Source organism: Narcine bancroftii, chromosome 9, assembly GCF_036971445.1.
Source record: "Narcine bancroftii isolate sNarBan1 chromosome 9, sNarBan1.hap1, whole genome shotgun sequence".
Lineage (NCBI taxonomy): Eukaryota > Metazoa > Chordata > Chondrichthyes > Torpediniformes > Narcinidae > Narcine > Narcine bancroftii.
Window position 1 is genome coordinate 18,379,818 of NC_091477.1, and position 25,542 is coordinate 18,405,359.

At 40.5% G+C, this 25,542-nt stretch overlaps 1 protein-coding gene across 1 annotated transcript in view; it reads left to right on the plus strand.

Annotated features, from left to right (window-relative positions):
- The first annotated feature begins 8,401 nt into the window (after positions 1-8,401).
- Positions 8,402-25,542, plus strand: part of gabrb2a (gamma-aminobutyric acid type A receptor subunit beta2a) — a 102,940-nt gene continuing 85,799 nt past the window's right edge. The window contains exons 1-3 of the mRNA XM_069897759.1: positions 8,402-8,692; positions 8,817-8,908; positions 9,404-9,471. Coding sequence (XP_069753860.1) covers positions 8,616-8,692; positions 8,817-8,908; positions 9,404-9,471 — 237 coding nt within the window. The 5' untranslated portion in view covers positions 8,402-8,615. The remainder of the gene's footprint in view (positions 8,693-8,816; positions 8,909-9,403; positions 9,472-25,542) is intronic.

Consider the following 25,542-nt stretch of genomic DNA (forward strand, 5'->3'; position numbering starts at 1 on the left):
TCCACAGCAAGGTAACTAGAGCCTATATATGTTAATTACATTACAGGTGTTGATGAATATTTTAAACACTCTCCCAAATTCTAGATTATCTTTCATCCACTTCCACCACAACCCCACCCCACCCAACCGTTGTTTGAATAAAAACAGCATTCTCATGTCAGACAACAATCCAAGAACCGTTCATGTTCACAGATTGGGACCTAATCGCCCAGTTACTTTGCAGGACGACCAACGGGCAATATATTCGCTCACCTGAGAGCACTCAGCATGTTCTCATGCTCGTTGTATATTTGGTTTTCCTTGAAGAAACCTGAAATGGTTGATGTTCTTGACCTTACAAATTATTTTAAATGAGTACAAATATTTCAGTACAATGGCCACAAAAGTTAGTATTTTAGAAATGTTATTTATCAACTTTTTTTCCGTGTATGTGTTAGTTTTACAAGTTGGGTCAACCAGACTATACAAGTTTGCCAAAATATTTTAGTACCGATCCTTGCATGTTATGTTCGTCGATGCCACCCCGTAAAAGAAATGCATTTTGAATTCAGTCTGTAAATTCAGCACTTGGAATATTCAGCTTTTCATTTTCAACCTGCCGTTAAAGATTGTTACGTGGACCTAGGCATCCAACATTTTCAAAGAGAACAAGAGTGTAAATTTTGGATAGCCCGTTAAAATTCGCGCTGACTGAAATAATAAACACGAATTATATAGTAAATCCACTGCAGCTCCTCAGGTACATTGTGTATCGATGTAAAATTGCTTGTTTTTTTTTGTTGCATTTTAAAGAATCCTGATAAATATGCATAAATGAGAATAAACTCAAATTAAAGGACAACCTGAGTTAAAATAACATTAGATTTCTTTGTTGCAATGATTATATTCAAGTTTCACACTGCAAATGCAGGTTCATTGTCGCTAGATGATGTGCGTGACGATTGGATTAGTTGAAGTGGTGTTCAGAGTTCAACAGCAATCGATTTTTAACTCTGAGTAATGATGCCATGTCTTGATCTCCAATGGTAAATCACAATAACATGCAATAATACTGGAGTCTGGACTTGTATTGAGTTTCTCCAGCCTTTTTGTGTGCTGCAGTAGACCCCAGTATCTGCAGATTTTCTTGTTTACTGTGTATTAATTTTGTTTATCTGAAACTGTTCAACAATTTTGATTGAGTCAGCATACAGGAGGGAGATTAAAACCTTGGCTGAATGGTACACCAACAACATCCTCACACTCAATGTCACCAAAACCAAGGAGCTGATTGTTGACTTCAGAAAGGGAAAACCAGAGGTGTACATAGAGTATGACCATGATCACTAGGGGATCAGTGATGGAGAGGGTGAACACAAGTTCTTGGGAGTCACTATCTTGGAGGATCTTTCCTTGCCCCATCAACAAATGATATTCTGAAGAAAACATCTCAGTACCTCTGCTTCCTCAGGAATTTGCAGGGGTTTGCATGACATCAGAAACCCTGACAATTTTTTTGACTAATATGTTTTTGGAAGTGTGCTGAGTGACTGCATCACAGTCTGTTATGGGGACTCTAATGCCTCAGTGTCCAGAGCCCTGCAAAAGGTAACAGACACAGTCTGGCACATCATGTGTAAAACCTTTCCCACCATTAAGAAGATCTAAAGGGAACATCACCATTGGAGAGCAACAGCAATCATCAAGGATCTGCACCACCCACTGCATGCACTGTTCTTGCTGCTCCATCAATAAAGAGGTCTAGGTGCCACAAGACTCACACCATCAGGTTCAGGAACTGCTGCTACTTCTCCATCATCAGACTCCTTAACAAGAGTCAATCAGGGATTTATTTAAGGACTCTTACTTTTGCACTTCATTGATTTTTTTTTGCTTTGCGTTGCAGTCAGTTTGTTTACATTTTTTAATTTATTTACGAGTCAGGTTTTTTTTTTGCACTTCCAATAAGTGATGATTCGACCTTGCCCACAGGAAAAAGAATCTCAGGGTTGTGTGTGATGTCATGAATGTACTCTGACAATAAATATGAATTAATTCCCAACAGACATAAAAAAAATTGATATTGTCAATTAAACCAACATCTACGGACTTTCGACAAAGATTTCATAAGGATTTTATCCACCTTGTGTAGGAAGTGCTTTGTGACTTGTGTTTCAACATTTGCTATAATTCTAAAATTATGCCCTTTTAATTTCTTGACTCAATGGTTATTTTTATTCTATTATTTATTCCTTTATTGACTTTAATTCACTGCTCAAAGTTAGAAAGACTTTACAAATAATTTAGAGGTTTAAAACTCTCTTCTGGAAATAGTTATGGCTATCCCTCGCAGTCGAGAATGATGGACTTTATTCCGTTGATCTATTTATGGGTTCTCAAGTGGTTTATAAGTTCAATCTTGGTTTTGAAAGGTGTTCTGCATTCAGGACAGGTATTTTCCAGATGGCAGATCAGGCTTAGGTTGTTGCTGCCTCTTTCCATATCCTTCTTTTTTCTTCTAATTCTGTACATCTGTTGGCTTTGAAAGTTGCTGTTCCTTCTCGATTGATGGTTTGCCAAAGTTTCCTATCCTTGGCATTGGTTTCCCAATTATTGATGTTGATGTTACATTTCTACATGTTGGATTTTAAGATGTCTTTGAATCTCTTCTGTTATCCACCTCTTTTACGCTTGTCTTCTTTTAAGGTTGGAGTATAAAATTTGTTTATGCATATGCTTGTCTTTCATCCAAACAACATGACTGTTCCAACTTATTTGGTTCTTAATGACCTAGGCTTCAATGCTTGTTGTATTTGCTTCATTTCCCACACTAACATTAGTTCTTCTATCTTCCCAGCTGATATTTAAGATGTTTTGAAGACAATGTTTACGGAACTTTTCAAGTGCCTTCAGATGTCGTTGGCATGTTGCCAGGTTTCTGATGCATACAGAAGCATTGGGATCACCACTGCTTTGTACACTAATATTTTGATTAAGGTTCTTGGGTATGAGCTTCCAGCCATCACATTGCCTGCTCCCATGACCTTCCCCAAATCGCTGAAAGACTTGAAGAAATGGCCCATAGAGCGAAAACGCCTGTGCGCGTATTTGTTTAACATGTTAAAAATGTTGCACTCCAAGAAGCACATAATACTTCACAAATCTACTAACTAATTCCAATGGCATGAAAACTACGACAATTGGAGCTGATGGATTTGTTGCAGCCTTTGTCTGCCTTCACAGTTGTTGAGTAACTTTCCTGCCTGGATTGTTCTTGTCAGGGACCTCACCTTCAACCTAACCACCATGGGTGATCCGACTAGGAGCATAGCTCCAGGCAGCATCGCTCTCGGGATCACACAAGGTTCTCCACCACAACAAGGTGACAATCCACAGAGAAGAGTATATACTATGAAATCAATTAATAATATTACATCTGAGATGAATATATTTTTGTTCACCAAAGATATCAAAGAGGAATAGACAAAAGTGGAGATGAGTCAGCTTCTCTTAAAATAAAGGTCTACATTCCATTATATTTTAATCTATACTTTAACACTTATTTTTAGTGATCTACGTAGATATCTTTGTAACCCTCTCATCTCTATTCTCAACAACAGAAAAAAAATGTTTTTCTAGAGGTCATTATAATTGTTCACAATAAGCCAGCTCTAATGATTATCCAATCCCCATGTTGTTGGATTGTGCTCATTGTCAGCAAAACCAAGGAGATGATGGTGGACATCCCAGTCCTCATCGAGGGCTCAATAGTGGAGAGGATCAGAAAATTCACATTCATGGGTGTTAACTTCTCTGAGGATCTGTCCTGGAGCCTCAATGTTGATGGAATAACAGAGAAGGCTCGCCAGTGGCTATACTTTGTGAGGTGTCTGAGGAGATTCAGTATGTCACTGAAGACTCTCATATACCTCTACAGATGTACCGTGGAGAGCATTCTGGCTGGTTGCATCACTGCATGTATTGGAGGTGCCAACTCTCTGGACAAGAATAAACTCCAGAGAGTTTGAAACTTGGCCTGCAACATTACAGGCACCAGACTTCACTCCATCAAGTACATCTTGATGCAGTGCCTTAAAAAAAAGCAGCCTCTATCCTCAAAGACTGCCACCACCCAGGCCATGGCCTCTTCACTCTTCTACTATTGGGGAAAAGGTACAGGAGCCTAAAAACAAGCACTCAGCAGCACAAGGACTGCTTCTTCCCTGTTGCCATCAGATTCCTGAATAATCAATGAACCAAAGACATTGCCTTACTTTTCATGCACAATTATTGTTATAATTTTTAATAGTAATGCCGGAAGATGGTTGTAATATGTCTGTTTGCCCTAAGAGGCTGCTGCAAAACAACATGTTTCATGACTTGTTCATGGCAATAAATCCTGATTCTGAATTAATGATCTTCTAGTTCGTGATCTTCTCAGAAAGAGTGATCGCAGTATAATAGCATTTCTCATACAGATGTAGAATGCAATATTTCAATCTCAAACCAGTCTATTTTGCTCAAACAAGAGCAAACACAATGGGATAACGGAGGTATTAGCTAGCATGAACTGGGAGCATAGGCTCTCTGGTGGGACAGTAGAGGAAAAGTGGAAGACTTTTAAAGAGATTTTACACACAAGTATATTCCAGTTAAAAGCAAGGAAAGTAAAGTACAGGAGAGCCAGCCATCGATAACTAATGAAATAAAGGCAGACATTAAATTAAAATCTCATAACAGAACATAAGGAATAGGCCATCCAGCCCATCGAGCCTGGTCCTCCATTCAATATGATCATGGCTGATCATACCTTCATAATTGCCAAGGGTAGTGGGAAGCTGGAAAATTGGGTAATTTTTATAAAGCAACAAATAACCACCAAGCAAACACAAAATATAAAAACTGATTAAAAAATATTTTCATAGTCATACCAAATGGCGGCCAAAGTGAATGGAGATCCCTTGGAAGATATGAGGGATGAATTAATATTGGGTAATGCAGAAATGGTCAAAGTCTGGAACAACTATTTTGTGACTTCTTCACAGTGGAAGATACTTTAACATGCTAAAGATTGATGTTAAGGATGCAATGGCAGTGAGGACCTCAATTACTATCACTAAAAAGGTAGTGCTTGGAAAACGACTGGGTCTACAGGTAGATAATTCCACTGGTCCTGATGGAGTGCATCCCTGGGTACTGAAAGAAATAGCAGAAGTTGTAGTAGAGGTGTTTGTGGCAATTTATCAAAATTCTTTGGATTCTGGAGCAGGCCCTGGCAAAGGTGAAGACAGCAATGGCTCACTGGCATGTAAAAAAAAAAAGCATGTAGGCAAAAGGCAGGTAACTCTTGGCTAGTACTTGATTCTATCATTTGGAAGATAGAGTGTGAGATCAGGATAGAAATTATTCCATCAAGCAGATGCTGCATGAATTCGGGAAAGCCAGGTTGTGTTTACTGGAGCTCTGAGGATATAATGAGTGTAGTGTACAGAGGGATAGAGGTGGATGTTGTGTACGTGTATTTCCAGAAGGCATTCAATAAAGTGCCACATAAAAGACATACATAAATATGCATGGAGTTGGGTTAACTTATTAGCATGAATAGAGGATTGGTTAACCAATAAAAAGCAGGGATTTGAGAAAAATGAGTGTTTGTTACAGTTGGCAATCAGCGGAGTGCTGTAGGGATTAATGCTGGGTCTACAATTGATCATGATATATATTAATAATTTAGAAGGAGGTTGAGTGAAGGCATCTGATTTTGCTGATAACAGTAAAATGAGTGGAAAAGCTAATTGTGAAGAGCCTGCAGGGAGATATAGAAAGGATAAGTGAGTTGTCAAGGGACTAGCAGATGGAGTGTCATGTTAGTAAATACAAGGTCATCCACTTTGAAAGGAAATTAGTAGATCATATTATTATTTAAACTGTGAAAAATGTTGCATGTTGTTCTGTAGATGAACTTGGTGGTACTATGCATGAATTGTAAAAGATTGGTTTGCAGATGCAACAGGCAGTCAAGAAAACAAATGGCTTTCATAGTTAGATGAATTGAATTTAAGGGCAAGGAGATTCTTCTACAACTGCACAGGGTAGTGGTAAGGCTGCACCTGGAGTACTTATTTGAGAAAGTTCTGGTCTCCTTATTTGAGAAAGGATATACTGGCTTTGGAGGAAGTACACCAGATTAATTTTGGCAAAGAGGGGATTAGCCTATGATGAGAAATTGATTCTCCCTTGTTGCAAATCAGAAGAAGGAATGGGGATCTTATAAATACATTTAAAGTTATGAAAGGAACAGACAATATAGAGGCAGAAAAGTTGTTTTCACTGGAAGGTGAGATTAGAACAAGAGGACATAACTTCAAGATTTGGAGCACATAAGGAGGAACGTAGGGAACATAAGGAGGAACTATCTTTTCCACAGAGTAGTGAATTTTGCCCAAGGAACAGAAGGAACTACCCTGTTAAGTTTAATTAAGGCACAGTTAGATAGTTTTGTTTTGCATAGTAGGGTAATGAAGGGTTATGGAAAGAACCAGATCAGCTATGATCTTATTAAAAGGTAGAGCAGCTTGATAGGTCAGAGGCTGATACCTAGTTCTTTATGTTCTTGTGTTTCAAATCCTTCATGGGCTTGCTTTTCCTTATTTCCAAACTTTTCCATCCCAACAAACTTGAGATAACTACACACATCCAATTCTAATTTCCTGACCCACACCAAATGTAATCAATTTTTGATTCTTTCCCTCTGTAAAAAAAATATTTTTAAAATCTCCTTAATCCAACTTTTGATCAATTAGCCTAAAAGAGCCCGATTGAGTGGCTTGGTGTAAAATGCACCTGACAACACTGGTGCAGCACTTGGGTTTTGAGGGCCTTGTCTTGTTAAAATGATTATCCAGATCTAAATGTACTGAGAAAATGAAACGTTTGAAAGTCACGTTTTGTCTGCATATTTGGACAAAATTTCTTTTCCTGACCCAACACAAAACTGGTTGGGGAGGGGAAAGAGTCCTCTTACTCCATTTATTGCAGATTAAATGGTAAATATGGATTGTTTTCATTGTTCAACAAGCTATGATCATGTAACTGATATCCTGCAAACTGCCGTAATTGGTTGAATTAGCAAGAAACATTTCAAGCACCATTAAGGATAAATTGCAGGATTAAGATGTTTACGTGTCGCTTTCATAAACCATATCAGGTGCAAGGTTACATTTTAGAAAGACACATCATCCCAGCAATAATCTTACAATACACAATGTAACATCCGAGAGCCCAAACTGGGATACAATTGAATAAACAACTTGTTAGGCATTAAACATTTCTCATTTGTACTTTGCATTTCGAAGCCATTTAACTTAGATAAATGGGACTATAATGAAGATCTCGAACTTCCATCTGAAAATCTGAAGACGTAATTGAAGACACTTTTCTCTCTAATTTGATCGTTTAAACCTCCCTCCGGATTATTTGTAATGGAATCGTGACATTCCAACCGAAAGCCTCTCAAGAGCTGGTCCGCGCAGATAAACTACTCACAACTTTAACAATCAACCCAAATGTTTCTTTCTCCCTGAGTTTTTTTAAAACAAATATAAACTCGAGTGGCAGGTCGAGAAGGATATCAGACTTTTCCACCCGTCTGCGGCGGGGATGGAGCCGATGGTTGTTAGTTTAAAAGATTTCTGCGAATGTCAGCGAGGAAGGAACCTTGGCGGCGCCGGCGCGGCCACTCGGTGCGGCGACGGGGATCCCCCCCCCCCCGCCCCAAAATCTTCGAGCACGTCCCACGTGACCACGCGTCCATTCATCGGCTGCAAAGCGAGAGAAAAAACCCCCCGCCATTGGCTGGAGGGGCGGCGTGCGCCTCCAGTCCCGGGCGCCGACGGAGCGACACGCGTGGCTGCGGTCACAGCGGAATTGGAGCCCCCCGAAATCGTTTCTCCTGCCGTCAACTCAACAGATTATCATTGCATCCTCCCCCCCACCCCCCCCAACAAGGAGCGAGGACGTGTTCACCAATATTAATGTGGAGCCAGGAGGGAGCCCCCATCCCGAGACCCCCTCCCGTAGGAAGCCCGTACGTCGTGCGCGTTTGCAACGGACTGAACAGCCTCCAGATATAAGCATATTTCCTTTCGTATTCCTGTTCCCTCCCCTCCCTCCCCCACGAGTCGGCCGGGGAGGATAACGATCAGGAAGCAGCACCATGCGCCAAGATCGTCGGAAGAGCCAGGCGCTCGGTGTCCTTCCTCGCCGGCGTTTCCCGATGCTCTCGGCAGGCAACGTCGAAAGGCGAGGTTGAGAGAGAGAGGAGGGCCACGGGCATCTTGTGGGCTTTGGTTTTAATTTGCCGCTCTCCCTCCCCGTCACTTCCCCCTCCCTCCCTCCCTCCCCGTGCTCCCGTTGCAGCGAGCCCGCGGGTCTCGGCGGAACGGTGCCGCCGCTCCCCATCCACCGGCGCTGCCGTGGCGAGGAGCGAGTGTGCGCACGCGCCCCCACCTCGGCATTACTGCACTGGCCACGAGAAGTTGGAGCCTCTCTCTCTCTCTATCCCTGCCTGGGAAAAACACACAACACAGACGAGAGAGAGAGAGAGAGAGAGCCCGAAATAAGCAGCAAACTTAGGGATGCTGAGAGTGCGGAAAAGGGGCTACTTTAGGGCTTTGTCGTTCCCCTTGCTCGTGGCGATGGTGTGTGCACAAAGGTAAGGCATGGAGCGGAACCTCTTCGTTTGCAAACTGCCACCTTACTTCAGGCTGCTATTGTTTTTTTGCAAAGCACAAATATTCACTGTTCTTATTTTGTCTCTCCTTCTCCCTCTCATCCAGTGTCAATGATCCCAGTAACATGTCATTGGTGAAGGAGACCGTTGACAGACTGTTGAAGGGCTATGACATCCGTTTGAGGCCAGATTTCGGAGGTAATTTGATTTGTTTTATTTTTCGGTGCGTGGACGACTATGATTTTGTTCCCCCCCCCCGAACGGGAGCTCGGACGGTGGGAAAAGTTCAAAACGACGGGGAGCCAAGTTGCTGGGGCCGGTGTGCTTTCCTCGCCGCGAACAGCCCGGTGAAGTTGTTGCAACAGCCCCCCCACCACTCCATCCTCCTCCAGGTGCAAAGGTGAAGCCCCGGCCGGCCGCCGGCGCACCAGGCAGCCGGGGAGAAGTTGCACAGGAGGCGGGGACGTGCCCATCGCGGGCTCTCTCCTCCGGACACGGGTCCTCAGCCCTCCGGCGGGGGAGAGCAGCATCTCGGATGCCGGTCACATCCTGGAAACGGGTGCGGGCACACGGTGTGGGTGTAAAGGTGACTGCTGTTGGTTTGGGGGGTTCAGGTGGGGGTGGGGGGTTCCGATGTTGATAGGCGGGGAGTGAAGGCGCTGAGCATTGCGGACGGTCTCCTTTTGTGTGCAGGTGATCCTGTCCTGGTGGGCATGAACATAGACATTGCCAGCATCGATATGGTTTCTGAAGTCAACATGGTGAGTACATCGGGCAACTCCGGTGGTGGAGACGACAGTCAGCACACGGTAAATGCAGGCAGCGGTCATAGTCCGGACATTGTCCGAGGGGCACTCAGCGGCAGGGAAGGGGGTTGCGTGATGGTGCCCGCGCCCGCCGGGACTTTGTGTGGATGCCCGCGGCCGCCGGGGGCTGGGTCGTGGTGCCCGCGGCCGTCGAGGGACTGGCTGCTTGTCCCGCGGCCGCCGGGGGGAGGGGGTTGGGTCGTGGTGCTCACGGCTGCCGGAGGGGTGCTGGCTGGTGATGCCCGCGGCCGCCGGGGGTGGGGGTGCTGGCTGGTGGTGCCCGCGGCCGCCGGGGGTGGGGGTGCTGGCTGGTGGTGCCCGCGGCCGCCGGGGGTGGGGGTGCTGGCTGGTGGTGCCCGCGCCCGCCGGGGATGGGGGTGCTGGCTGGTGGTGTCCGCGGCCGCCGGGGGGCTGGATCGTGGTATCCGTGGCCGCCGGGGTCTGGTTGGTCGTGCCCGCGCCCGTCGGTGGGGAGAGAGATGGCTGGTTCGTGGTGCCCGCGCCCGCCGACCGGGGCTGAATCGACCTTTAGCCAAGGTGTGCAGGAGGAGCGAGCAACAGCGCCGCCTGCTGATGTCGGCGCAGAGCCCGTCAAAGGGCACCGGCGGCCCGGACCCTCGCAGCACCGACCTCGACGTCCGTTCTTGCCCGGAGCGATCATTCAACACCCCATGATCGGATGGAGTTACCGCGAAGCTGCTAGGTTTTGTTTTGAGGGGTGCGGTTAATAGCATCTTAAAGGGCTGTCTGAACCTTGTACATTTCATTCTGAATTAAATTGATACAAATTTTGGAAGCTTATAAATTGTGGATGGGATACTGATTTTACTTGAAAACAACAAAGCGAATTTTTTAGTGAATAAATGTTTCCATTGATTGTACTAAATTAGATAAAGTTACACCAGAGGAATTACCCACACCATCATTGCAAACTCAAGACCACCCAATGTGTCTATTGACTCTGCAGAATACTTATTGACACCAACATTGAAGCCCAGACCCACACCCACTGAAGTTTCCCTTCAAAGTTTGCTTCATGTTATTTAATCATTTTAGTGGTATTATTGTATTATAGGGATGGGTGAGAAGAAGGGGAGCTTGACTCATCTTGGTTTGACATGAAAATTGGTCTCATTCTTTTGCCTGAAAAAAATATTTTGGGATGTTCCCTTGATCGTGTCTGCCGGATAGTAGAATAAGTCCAGCACATTGTTTATTTTAAATCGTAACATGGACAATTAAAGTATTTTTTAATGGCTAACTGGAATGATATTTAATAATTTAATATTACCATTTAAAGATTGATCTCGTTAACAAATCAACAATCTAAGTTTTCTCTGGGAAAACTCATTTTTAAAAAAAAGCTATATGTAGGCCACTTTAATATGACCTCTGGCACTGCCATCTAGCGCTGCAGTATGAATTGTAAGATTAGTAGCAGGTATTGAAAACGGGGGCAGTGAACAGGAAGAACGATAAAACTAGACGATCCACCCCCACCCCCACCACCATTTTAGTTCATTAAAGAGGTTGATGAAAGATTTGTACGAGAATTTTGAAATATTGAAAACAAAAATAAACCACACTGGGCTATAACTGCAATTTTGCCTTGCATCTTTTGTATTATATTTTGAATCACTGGCTAATGAATTTTCCCCATTTTACTTAGCTGGCTCATTAATGGCTTATTTAATGCAAAACGATTAATTCAATTATTTTATGTAAACTGAAATTCTATATAGAATTCCTAATGAATGTAATTAACAAAAATAGTTAATGGGCTATTTGCTAGTGAGTTATGAACACAAGATTATAAATTTGCATAACATTTTATTATCAGCCTTTACTGTTTATTGGTATGAATTTTATTGGCTGATTTTGCAGCCAGGTAAGATTCCTGTAAAGTTTCTTGTAGTATATACAATAAATATTATAAATCTGAAATAATTGAAAATCATTTGGAACATAGTACATAATAACACAGTAAAGGCCCTTTGGCCACAATCTTGTGTCAACCTATGTAAACCTACTCCATAATAATCTCGACATAACCCTATCCCACACCCATAATCCTATAATTCCTACATCATTTTTTTTTTGGGTAACTATGTATCTTAAAAAAGGACTGTTTGAATCTGTAGAAAATAGAGTGTACCACTGATTTTGTTATTATTGGATGAGCCACATTCTTAAAGAATTTTTTGAGATACTAAATTTCTACTTTAAATGGATGTGGATGCACTTGCTCATCAAGTCTCACTTAAAGTTACTGTCTTTAACAAGAGAAAAGGGAAGCCAAGCAGTCCATTGAACACCCTGGTTATGAACAGCATGCAAATAATTAAAGTGGCAAGTAAATCCAAAGTGCAAAAGTTTTTTTTATGGCACTTGGAGAAAAAATAAACAGCTGGAGGAATTCCGGATCAGAATCAAGATTTATTGTCTTGAACATGTTATCAAATTTGTTGTTTTGCTACAACATTACAGTGCAAATATCACTATAAAATTTACATAAATTAGTGCAAAAATAAGGTGGTGTCTGTAGTTAACTGTCCATTCAATAATCTGGTGGTAAAGGGGACTAAGCTGTTCTTGTGCCACTGTGTTTGTTTTCAGGCTCCTGAAACTCCTCAATGGTGACATTGTGATGAGCATTCTTGAGGATAGATACTTACTTAAGCCTCTTGTAAATGTCCTCGATGAAGAGGAGACTGATGTTTATGATGGTGCTGGCTGAGTTCACAACTCTGTAATTTTTTTTTCTTGCCCTGTAGAAATTTGCAAGAGTCTTTGGTGAAATATCAAATGTCCTCAAACTGCTCACAAAGTATAGTTGCTGGAGAGCCTTCTTTGTAACTGCAACAATGTAGAGGCCCCAGAACAGATGCTCAAAGATGTTGATACTCAACATCAACTTGAAGATCTTAACACTTTCCACTGTTAACCCCTACTAACTAGCTGATTTATCTTCCTCCTATTCGCTTTTTCATTGCCATCTTTGCTTTTGCTGACAACTGTGATATTTGTAGATGGCATTTGAATTGTACATTGTCGTGGTGTGTAGCAAGTAGAGCAGTGGGCTAAGCATGCATTCTTGAGGTGCACCTGTGTTGATCATCAATGAGGAGGAGACGCTGTTTCCAGTTCCTACTGACTGTGGTCTTCGGATGAGGGGAGGGGTACTAAAGCCCAAATTTTAGAGCTTGTTGACCAGCACTGAGGGTATGATTGTGTTTAAAGCTGAGTTGTAGTAGATAAAAAGCAAGCTGTTGCTGTAGTCTAGGTTATCCATTGATGAGTGGAGAGCCAATGATCTTGCAGCTGCTGTGGAGCAATTGTGACAGTAGGCAAATTGCAGTGGGTCCATATCTTTACTTGGATGCAAGTTAATTCTGGCCATGACCAACCTCTCAAACCATTTCATCATAGTAGATGATAGTCATTGAGGCAGCTCAACCCCGCTCTATGATTAATGTTCTTTTGAAGCAGGTGGGAACCTCTAACTGCAGCAATGAGAGATCGAAAATGTCTGTGAACACCCTGGCTAGTTCCGCAATCAATCAGCATTTTGGGGGTGGGGTGGATATTTGAGGTTTTAGGTGGTGGGTATTGGTGAAATCACTGTGCTGCTGCAATGGCAGGGCTGTCACTGGTGCAGACCCACGGAGAGCGAGGAACGGAGATGCAGCGTTTCTACCGGGTCCAGCCACCCAGTCAACTGCTGGCAGCTCCGCACAGGCTTTGAATGGCTCGTTAAAGTAGTTTTATGATGCAGGGTCTGCATCCAAGATGGCAGCACCTCTGATTGGCAGCAGCTGTGAGGGTTTGCAGACTCGAGGGAAGGGAGGACTGGTGCAGGGCACCAGAAAATGGGGAGATCACACCCCCCCCCCCCAATCTTAGAGTAGCAGAGGAGATGACCCACGGGACAGTGACCACGGTGGCAGACCAGTGAGGGGGCTCTTTGGCTAAAGGACTCAGGCAGCGGCTGCTTGTGACTCGAGGCTGTGGGCTACTGGAGATTGCTGTCAGGGGACTCGCACGAGGCTACGGACTGCTGGAGACGGGCTTGAAACTGGCTGAAAGGCCCCAGACATCGGAACCACGATGCGAGGGGGTGCTAAGGGTTTCTGATCACGTCAGAGGTTTGGATCTGGAACACGTGTTGCCAATGGTTTGAACTGGACTCTGTGTGGCTGCAAAGGTGGTGGAGGTGAATCTATGGACACTTGGTGACTCTGGGGGGGACTGTCTTTTGCTTCTCTTTCTCTGACTGTAAAGAGGCTTTCAGGCAATTTCTGCCAATGGCGAATCTGTCTGCCTTACAGCAGGCAAAAGCAATTTTGTGTAATATGCCAATAAATTGAATCTTGTCTGATGTAGAGGGAAATTGAGGAAATGTTGAATTAAATATACATATCTGAAATTCTGGCTGGGGCAATCTGAGGTGTCTGTAAACTGAGTTAGAAGCCATGCAGGATAAGATGGTGGCAAAGGTGTGTTCTGAGAGGGCACGTGGCAGATGAGGTTGAAAGGCAGAAGATCAGTAGAAATTGCAGAAGGAGAGCAGTGAGAAAGGGTCTTGGAGATCTTTTCAAAGCATGCTTTGAAGAGAAATCACATTGGAGTTGTAAAATGGAGACACAAGTTTGTCGATGCCTGAATCTGGAGCAAAAAAAAAAGAAACTGCTGGAGAAACTCAGCTGATCAACCAGCATTAGTGGGAAAGGAATTGTGAATTTCTCTGAGTTCCCCCAGCAGTTGGCTTTATGCTCCAGATTCCAGTATCTGCTGTCCCTTCTATCCATTTGTATGGTGTTTATTACTTCATACCCATTTTCTTCTTTACACACAATAATGAGAATTTAGCGATTTGGTGTTTGTCAGTTGTAATTAGATAGTTACACCTCTTGAATGGCCATTATTCTGACATAGATAATGTCATCAAATAATATTTTGCATCTCTAAACATGCATTAACATTAAATCTAACTGATGTAACAGAATTGTACATATGTATTACATTCTGAAGCTAGACTACTTGTATCCAGAATATTTTGATTCAAACAGATGATGCTGTTATTTCTTACAAATCTCCAACAATTCTGTGGGTTTCTTTTGGACAATGTTATAATAAATGCTTTAGTCTGATCTCAATTAAAAACCAACTAACATAAAGAAAATATTGTTATTGTAAATCCAAGACTTGTGAAGTGTTAGCAAGAATGAATAAAATTGAGATGGATTTCTGTAGATTCCTGCCCATTGGAAATTTCATTTAATATTAACATTTATTTTGATCTGAAGCAGCATAAGATTCATTTTTTTTGTTCTATTATTCCTGAAATCTAAGGCTTGTTGCCATGATAATTGGAGGTTAGAAGATTTTATGGCACCAAACCTAGATTGCAGTAACTGTTGGGAAGTAAATCCTTTTTTTGCAAAACAGCAAGGAACACCAACATAATACCCAATTTTGGAAACAAGCATTAAGGACTTTGAAGTTGGTCATCATGCTGATGGCAAGTTGAAGACCTAACCGTAACATTTCATTTCCAAATAAAATTGAACAGAATGTGAAAGTCTGCCCATTTGCTATATTTGTGTTGTGCTACCACCAGGGTGAATTTCTATGTTCCTTTCTTAGAACAGAATTTCTGTTCCTTTCTTGTGAACATTATTTTTGATAAAACATCTCTATCTGAAATGTTTATTTTCCTCTCCCCTTTATTTTTTTTCCAGAGATGCTTATTTTAAATATTTTCTTATAAAATGGGTATACTTTCTGCTGACTGATTGCTAAGGCATACTAAATCATAATTGTCTTGTAGACTTCTGTATGTATCTGAAGATTTAAAGTAAGACATTCAATTTCCAAAATCTTGGTGAATATTGAATTGAATATTTTATTGTCTTGTAGATTGAGATACAATTAAACATTTAATTTGGATGCTATCTAAGCAAATTGAACTATCCTTGGTAGTATAGTAGAGTGCAAAATAAAATGAAGTGCAGTGTATATTGTTACAGAGAAAAAGTTCAATTGAAACATTGCAAGGGCAGTATATTTTCTTATAAAACTTTTCACTTATTAAACCAAATCAACACTTGCATGAAGTCTTAAAGTCTATGGACATTTTTCTTCCACAAATTTAGAACATAAAATACAGTACAGGCCCTTCGGCCCTTGAAATTGTGCCAAATGATATATTCCTTAAAAAAAAATGTACTAAAACCTCCCTAACTCATTACCCTCTATTTTCTTTCCATCCATGTACATGTCTAAGAGTCTCTTAAATCCCCCCCCCTAATTTTTCAGCCTCCACCACCATCCCTGGCAAGGCATTCCAGGCACCCACATCTCTGTGTAAAATCTTAACTCTGGTCTCCCCTAAACTTCCTTCCCTTTACTTTGTACACATGTCCTCTGGTGTTTACCGTTCGTGCCCTTGGAAACAGGCACTCGTTGTCCACCTACCTATGCCTCATAATCTTGTAGACCTCTATTAAGTCTTCTCACATCCTTCTATGCTCCAAAGAAAAAGTCCCAGGTCTGCTAACCTTGCTTCATAAGACTTATTTTCCAATCCAGGTAACATCCTGGTAAATCTACTCTGCTTCATATCCTTCCTATAATGAGGTGACCAGATCTGAACACAATACTCTGTGTAGTCTCACCAGAGATTTGTAGAGTTGCAACATAATCTGTCTACTCTTGTATTTAATCCATCTCTTAATGAAGCCCAGCATCAAATAGGGCTTCTTAACTAACCTATCAACCTGTGCAGCGACCTTGAGAGAGCATGGATTTGCACCCCAAGGTCCCTCTGTTCATCCACACTCTTAAGCAACTGACCACTATCCCTGTACTCAGCTGCCTTCTTTGTCCTTCCAAAATGTATGACCTCACACTTGTATCCTCCGACAACCTTCAGCTCCATCCACAACTCTTTAAAATTTCATATCATCAACAAATTTATTGACCCATCCTTCCGCCTCTTACAAAAATCACAAAGAGCAAGGGTCCCAGAACAGATTCCTATGGTACTTCACTAGTCACTGACATCCAGGCATCAATCAAAAAATCTGATGACATCCAGGCATCAATCAAAAAAATCTGATAGTGTCCTTTATGTAGCAAAGGTAAAAATACATAACCTATGTTTTGGGCTTGAGCCCTTCATCAAAGTATGAGAGAAATGTTGGCTGGCATCAGAACCAAAAGATGGTTGGTTGGGGGTGGGGGGGGGAGGTTGGAAAAGGCAGGAAATTATAGGAGGAGAAGGGAGGGGGGCCAGCAGTGATCAGGGGGAGGATGGATGGCTGGATGATTACCCTTAGATTGGAGGAACAATACCTTATCAGATACATTTTTCCTTCTCTACTTTTGGCCTTCTGTAGGGACCGCTCCCTCCGTGATTCCCTTGTGCACTCATCCCTCCCCACCTATCACCTTCCTGGAACCTTTCCTTGTGGCCATAGGAGGTGCAACACTTGCACCCACACCTCCTCCTTCACCACAGTCCGGGGCCCCAAGCAGGCCTTTCAAATTTAGCAACACTTCACTCGTATTTGCACAGGGCTGGTTGACGGCATTTGGTGCTCTCTTTGTGGTCTTCTCTACACTGGAGAGACAGGTCGCAGATTGGGAATTTGCTTCGCTCAGCACCTCTACTCCATCATCTGTCACAACCGAGACCTCCCAGTAGTCAACCATTTCAATTCTGAGTCACACTCCCACACTCACATGTCTATCCGTGGCCTTGTGTACTAACCCACCCAGACCAACTATAGATGGGAGGAACAACACCTTATTTTCTGTCTGGGCACTCTCCATCCAGATGGCATTAACTTTTCTGCTTTCTGCTAAACTTGCTCACCTTTTCTTTCATCTCCTCTTTTCCAGCCTTTCCAGTTCTCCCCTCCCTTCCCCCTTACCCACCCAGCCATCCCTCCTGCTCCTGCTTGCTACTGTCCCCTCCCTCCCTTCTCTACCTATCATCTATCAGGAAGGAGCCTTTGCCACCACCACTCCCCCCCCCCCCCCACCCCATTCTTATATTTGGACCCCTGCTAACAGTCTCTCATACTTTGATGACTTTGATGAAGGGGTCAAGCCTGAAATGCCAGTTATGTATTTTTATCTTTCCTACATAAAGGACACTATTTGACCAATTGAGTTTCTCCAGCATTTTGTGTTTTTACTAACCTCCAGGTAGAATACTTTCCTTCCACTAGTACTCTCTACTTTCTACCTGCATACCAATTTTTTTTATACAGTAATACATTGTATTTATCAATTGCAAAAATGCTCATTTTGATATGTCTAAGGCGAATTATTTCACATGATTGAAACATTTGGATGACCTGAAGATTTCCAAAAGTCAAGTCAGTTTGATACACTGTTTGAATCAAATCAAAAAGTTGTGTTCTCTTAAAAAGTTGTATTGGAAGAAATGGACAATACTATAAATTTATTGGCAGACAAATTCCATTTAATAATTACTAGGAATCAAAAAATGTTTTGAATTCAAATAGGTTTATGTCCCTTTCATTATCGCACAATGTAATTTGAGGCCATTCCAGAATTTGTGCAATTGTAAACAGCAACTAATGAATCCAGGTTATCAGGTCTCATTTTTTGCCATTTTTATGTTGTTGCTGATGTTAATTTCTTAGAAATCTTCATTCACTTCAGACGAGCAAGTCTCTACTATTCTGGAAGGTTTTCTGTATCTTGTCAAGGCAGCTACAAAAAATTGCAACCCTGCTATTGTGAATGAAAACATGTCATCACATTAGAGACTAAATTGTAGGAGCTATAAAATAAAGTGACACGAAAAGATTTATGTAGTTAGTTAATTATTTTCTGTGAGTAACATTGCTAACATTCTCATCAATAAAGAGATCATAGCATAGGTTTTGGAGCAGCTAATTATTGTAGGAAAGTTCAATATTTTAGCATTATGTAAATTTGACTGATAAAACAGTAAGCTTTGCATTCTCTACTGGTATTACTATGTAATAGTCTACTTTCCTGATATGAGATTTGAATTGTATACTATTCCAATGTGGTAGAAATGTTGGATTTTATGTATTTGAAGCATGATATTTGGGAGATTGTTGCAATGTTGAGATTCCTTAAGATTCTCATTGTGCCAATGTACATCTATTATTTTTCTGGATAGGGATGGATTAGGTTTAGGATGAGAGATTCCATCTTAGAAGATGGAAATTTTGATGATTATGAAGTGTACATTTTATACATTTCTTAAGACTTTCTCATACTTATGAAATTTAATTTGGGGCAGACATGAATCATGTAAAGTGATCATCCTTTGAAGGTGTTCTTAATAGAGGTAGCATTGATGAAATAGTTTGTAAAGAATTAGTAATTTTATCTCATACTGGAGGACTGGAAGATGTGTAATATACAAGGAAAAGCAGTGCTGGTAAGTAGAATGGACTGTCTTTATATTAACTTTGAGTAAATTGACGGTGATGGTAGCTCGCCTTGCTTCAAGTCTTAGGAGTACAGGGTGGCAGAGATCATAACATTTGTGCTGGGTTTGAAACCTTGATCTTTAACTAGTACTCCTTGAACAGCTGAAAGTTATGATTATAGCAGTAATAAATTTCACCTTTGATATCTACATTCACTGAAAAGCGAACATGATAAATGGTCTATGTTTTCTATGGTATTGCTGTAGGCTTTCTAGATAGAAAGATAGGATGGCATGGTTGGTGTAGTGGTTAGTGCAACACCTTCACAATGCTAGCGATTGGGACTGGGATTCGAATCCCTACTCTGTCTGTAAGAAGTTAGTACATTCTCCCCATATATTTGCATGGGTTTTCCCCACCATTTGAAATGTACTGTGGGTTGTAGGTCAGTTGGGTGTAGTTGGGCGGCACAGAATCTTTGGCTGAAATGGCCAGTTACCATGCTGTATGTCTAATTTTTAAATTTAAAAATTGGACAGGTTTCTCGTAAATGTTTTGTGGATATTTTGTCTAAGGCTTTTTGTTGATTCTTGCATTATGAATGTAGGATATCTTTTAATCTTCATCTCTCTATGTACTACACTGTTTTTGCAACTTCAACTAAAGAAAAAATATAATTGGGAGGATGGGACAGCATATTTTTTTCCCACCCAGCACTATTCATAATTTATGTTTCATAAATCAGTCTTTCCCTGAGTCTGTGATTACCTAAACACATAATGACAACTCAGAAATACTTGATTGTCCTTGATTGTCTATATTTTCACTATCTAATTTGGATCAGAACTTTTAGAAGCATGACTGAGATAAGAACACAAAATACTTAGTCTTTAAACATATTTAATGAAAATTTGAACAAAAATTGCTGGAATTCAGCAAGACAGGCAGCATTCATTATCCTGATGCAAGGTTTCCACTGTCCATTTCCCTCATGGATGCCACATGGCCCACTGAGTTCCTCCTGCAATTTGTTTCTTGCTCTAGCTTCCAGCATCTACAGCCCCTTGTGTCTCCATTTAATGGAAATTAATTCTAAAATGCCTTGCATGAGTTTTGTCATTGAGCTTCTTAAGAAAATGCTAAAATGTAGAATGCTTGTTCATTTTCAACGGAATAACTTGGAGCAGGAACATTCGTGAGAGGATATTAGTTTCCCTAAGATCTGCTTAGCTACTCTTATTCCTTCCACAATCTGTTTTCCTGCTACCAATCTCATCCCTTTCCTAGTAGTACTTCAGTTAAATGTTAACAAATTTTATTCCTTGATCACCTTTTGACTATTTGTGACTCTTTCTTCATAAGTAAACTCAGTGCGCTTCTTCTTGGGCACATCTGATGAAACACTCCTCTATACCTTTATTAGATTTAGACTTTGACTAATACTGGTTTGCACTTCACGTTTTATCCTCTGAAAATTGCTACTTAAACTTTGCTGCTTTCTCCTGACTTCTACCTAGCATGCATCATACCAATGACCATTGCTCTACCTCCTATTGAAGGTAAGTGTGACAATTAAAATTCTTTATTTATGCTTCTTCTCCCCACCCTACACCCATGTTTTTTTTCCTTCTGGTTCTGAAATCTCTGACAGTGCTATTGAGATAATTGTCCACCATCAATTTTGAATTCCTGTATATCTCCGATTTTATGCCCACGATCACAGGTGATTGTATCTTCAATCATTAAAACCTAAAAACTGAAATTCTTTGTTTAAACAGCTATATGTTGCATGCTTTTTTTCCTTTTAAAATGTCCTTACACTTCAATATTCATGGGTAACAAAATTTCTTAGTTCTGATTAACCAGCCCTTTAATTTCAGATTTTAAGATCTTAGTTCTGGACACCCAACCAGGGAAAACAACATGCAGCCAATGAGTTCTTCTGAGTTCATTAGCTAATGCCTTCTACGCCTGATTTGACCACCAGAACAAAGAAGAACCACTGCACACCCCTATGTTCCATGATGATCCTTTACTGTCAGTGTCTGAGGATGACATGCGGGGTACCTTCAGGAGAGTGAATCCAAGGAAAGCCTCCAGTCTGGACAGAGTACCCAGTCAAGTACTGAAAACCTGGGCTGACCATCTTGCCAATATATTAGATAGCTTCAACATCTTATTCTGGTAGAGCGTGGTACCCACCTATTTCAAACAGGCCTCAATTGTACTTGTGTCCAAGAAGAGTGTGGTAACCTGTCAAAATGTCCGCTGATCAGTGGGACTTACAGACACAGTTTGAGAGGCTGACGCTGAAGCATATCAGCTCCTGTCTGAGTGGCAACATGGATCTATTCCAATTTGCCTGTTGCAATAATAGGTCTACAGCCGATGCAATCTCACATGCTCTACACAAAGCCCTGGAACACCTGGACAGCAAAGCTGCATACATTAGTTCTTTATCAACTACTGTTTGACATTCAGATCCCTTCAGATCTGATCAGCAAACTCCAAAACTGGTCCTCAATGCACCACTGTGTAATTGGATCCTAGATTTTATTGGGGGGAGAAAAAAAAGTTATAAAAAAAGATTGACACTGTCACAAACATAATTGGCAAATGGCCTGTTTTAAACAGCATCAGGCTTTGTGAGACACATTATTTAGAAGCTAAGTTTGTAGCCTTAGTCCAGGATGTTAACGGTAGTTATTGAGGTATTCTTCTTCAAATTAGACAAAACTATGATTTTAACATAATTATAATAAAGGTGTGGATGTAGTTTTCAATGGGTTTATTCCATGATGTAATCCTTTTTTCTATCACAGCTTGTCTCTCTGTATAAATGTATGTGCATGTAGAAATAGCTTTAATAGTCTGTTAGCAGTGGAGACTGCCACCTACTCTCCATGATATATAATACAAAAGACTGTGGAATGATATCTCAAGGTCTCCAATTAGTTAATTTCATTGACAGATTTCCTCACCTGGAGACCACAATCAGTGAGGATTGGTAGGAACATCTCCTCTACAATCTCCTTCAGTACTGGAGCATCACAGGGTTGCATACTTAGACCCCTACTCTACTGCTTTGTACCAATGACTCTGTGGCTCGGTATGACAACAGCACCATCTACAAATTTGTTGATAATACGATGGTAGTGGGTGTCTTGGGTAAACTTATACCTATCATTTTGTTCGTTTTAGATTGGTCACAGTGTTTGAGCTACCGAAAGAAAATGGACACACACGCAGAGAGCAGTTCAGTCCATCCCGGAATCAAGAACTGCTCAGGGCTCACCTATTTTTTTTCGGTAGTTCAAACACTGTGACCAATCGAAAACGAACAAAATGAGAGGTATAAGTTTACCCAAGACGGTGGGTTGCATAAAAGGGGGCAAGAATCGGCATAAAAGAGGGAGGGTGAAAGCTTGGCTGAATAGTTTGTTTCAGTTTGTTTACATTTCTTTCTTCATATTTCTCTCTTGTATACCCATAAGTAGAAATTCTACCTGGCTCAAAAGGAATCTCAGGGTTGTATGTGAAGTCATGTACGAGCTCTGAAAATAAATCTAATCTTTGAACTTTGAGTCAAGTCCTGTCAGAATTTTGTATGTTTAAATGAAAATATTTGTAAATCCTAGATTCTGTGGGTTCATTCACTTCAGCTCTCCTCGAAGGGAAAAATTCCTTTTATAGGATTCAGTCTGAATCTCATTTTACAGAAACAACTGCAACCTCCTGTTCTCTAGTCTTTAAGTTTGTCGGATGTTATATTTGTGATTTACTCCATCTTGTTTTGGGCATTGAAGTCTCTCAAAAGTTTACTGTCACTGACAGGTCTGCTTGAATATAAAAATCTTTAACCCAAGTATGGTCAATCGGAACCTGACTTAAGGCATTTTCTAAAGGTAACCCAATTATTGCTATGATATAATATGAAGACACACAATAGACTGCAGTTGCTCAAATGTGATGCCAAACACTATATGCTGGAGGTCTGACAGCAGTCTGGAAGTTACTTGAAAAGTTTATAAAATTGCTTGACCTGCTGATCCTCTAGCAGATTATGTTTGGCTATGACATAACATAGTTGGCATGTTATTTATTTGTTTAATAATGAAGCGTGCAATACCCCTCACCAAACCTAGATAAAGTACTGAGATGGACTGGAACAGCCAACCCAATGTGGGTGTTTTATCATAGTGTTTGCTTGACATTGAACCCCACAATTTAGGCCACCAGGTTCTCTTCTCTCAGCCACTTGAGGGTGCTGCTTCTCTTGTGTTGTTTCTTTATGGATCACAATGTTGGCAAATAGAGAATTGAGTTTGGATTGTTAGAAATAAGATGATGCTTGTAAGACTCATAGCCACAATCCAGAATGTTGATGACAGAAGCACTGAGGGCAGGCCATGAGCAAGGCCAAGGGTGTCAAAGGAAGTATTGCCGAGATTTAGGCATAAGATAAATGGCAAATGGCAAATTGGCAAATGATTATACTATGCATAATAAAACTGGGAATCACTCATTGGGAACCAAGTGATTTGAATGCCAGAGAAACATGAAAAGCCCACATTTTGTTTGAAGTGTGAAGTAGTAGCTGCAGTAACTTTTTTGAAGTTTTTAGAGGATTTTCTATTAATGTTTTTATTAATAATATATTAGTGATCATATATAGTCACTGCTCATGACTTCAGTTTTGCATTTTTGTTTAATATCTGCAGAAGAGGAATTTGCTCTAATACCTAACAGGGGAGAATTGGAAACTGAAGGGATCACAGTAGTGCAAATTGTGCATGTACTTTTTAATCCCTTGAGTGCAATTGAAGAGTGGGAATATTATTAAGTTGCATTTTTTAATCATGCTTGTTAATACAATTAAATAATAGCCCAAAAAATCTTCCTTTTTCATAATCTGATATTTGTTATCAATAGTAATAAACTGACTATTTGCTCTGTATTCTTTGGAATTGAAATTAATATTTGAAAATGTAGAACGATGCAAAAATAAATGTTATTGCTTAATGGTATATTTATTGATTAACTGATGACTAATTTTAGTTGCTTGATAGCTCTAATTTGAATAGAACAGATAACAGGGTTTTGATTTGTGAGATGCTGGAATCTGTACTGAGAGATGAAAGTTATTGCTAGCATGGACTCCCAGTAATAAAGTTTTGGCAATTCAGATAAGCCATCGGCTTTAAGTAAGGGAAAATGTACTTTTTTTAATGGAAGAGTTCTAACCCATTGCTTGTAACTCTGATTTTTTTTGTTGTTGAAATGGATCCGTAAATAAAATCAGTTCCAGGAACAAAGATTAAAAGGTTAAAACTTGGGATCTGAGACCATTAAAGCAATGGCAAGGATAGAAATAGATTGCATTGCTTTGACTAGTAACTGTTGGAGAGATTGTTCATTTGCATGAGCAGGGCTGGGAATTAATGGAAAGTTCTCATTTTGTCAGAACAGATAAAGAGACAGGTCAAAGTGTTAGATAGTGATTTGGCCCAGAAGAACATGATGTATAGGTGGAGATTAAAAATCAGGACAAAAAAAAACTTGTATATGTTTCAAATGGTTCTCATTGTCAACAACAAAACTAGGTTGAGAGTTTATAACAAAATAAGAATAGCTTATGGACAGGTTACGAGGGACTACAAATTGCAAACAGACTGGACAAATCAAATTGGCAAGCATAATTTAGGCTATGAATTCACAGAATATATTTGGGACAGTTATTCAGAGCTCAATGGAATCAAGAGAGATGGGTTTTTAGATTTTGCTTAATGAGACAATTAATTGATAAGGGATCTTGGAAAATGTCATATTATGATAGAATTACATATGCAATTGTGAAGAAATAGATTAGTTGGAAATCAGATTTTTAAAACTGCTAAATATCGGCAAGCATTTAAAGAAATATTTCAGAATTCTTAACAAATGAGAAATATAAACTTGACATGAAGTTAATCCCATCACAGGTAAAGAGTTTAAAAGTGGTAAGCCTGAGAATTGGATGTTTTAGGAAACAAGAATCAAGTATGTTATAAAGAGAAAGATGAAGTTAATTTGAGAATTTAAAATAAAAAAAAGGTTCAGATATTCAATAGAATTATAGGAAAAGGAATCAAAATGTCTCAGGCAAAAATGACAGACATTTTAAAACCAATAATAAAACAGAGAAACACAAAAAAAACTGCAGATGCTAGAATTTTGAGCAAGCAATGAATAACTGGGGCATCTCAGCAGGTCAGGCAGCATCCATGGATAGACATTGTCAGTTAATATTTTGAGTCATGATCTTTTATTGAGACAGCAAAATGTTGATAGACCATTTCTCCCCATGGATATTGCCTGGCCTGCTGAGTTGCTCTGAATTCTCATTGTTTGTGCGATAAAGAATTGGCTGAGACATATTTTCTTTTACTAAAGACAGGAATGTAGAGAAATGAAGAGGATTCAAGAATATAACAATTAAGCGCAAAATATTTTTACTTAAGAGAAAGTGCTGGAGAAATTAAGGAAATTAAAATGAGAAAATCCCTTGAGCCCAAGTTTGTAGCTTGGTGTGCCGAAAGAAATA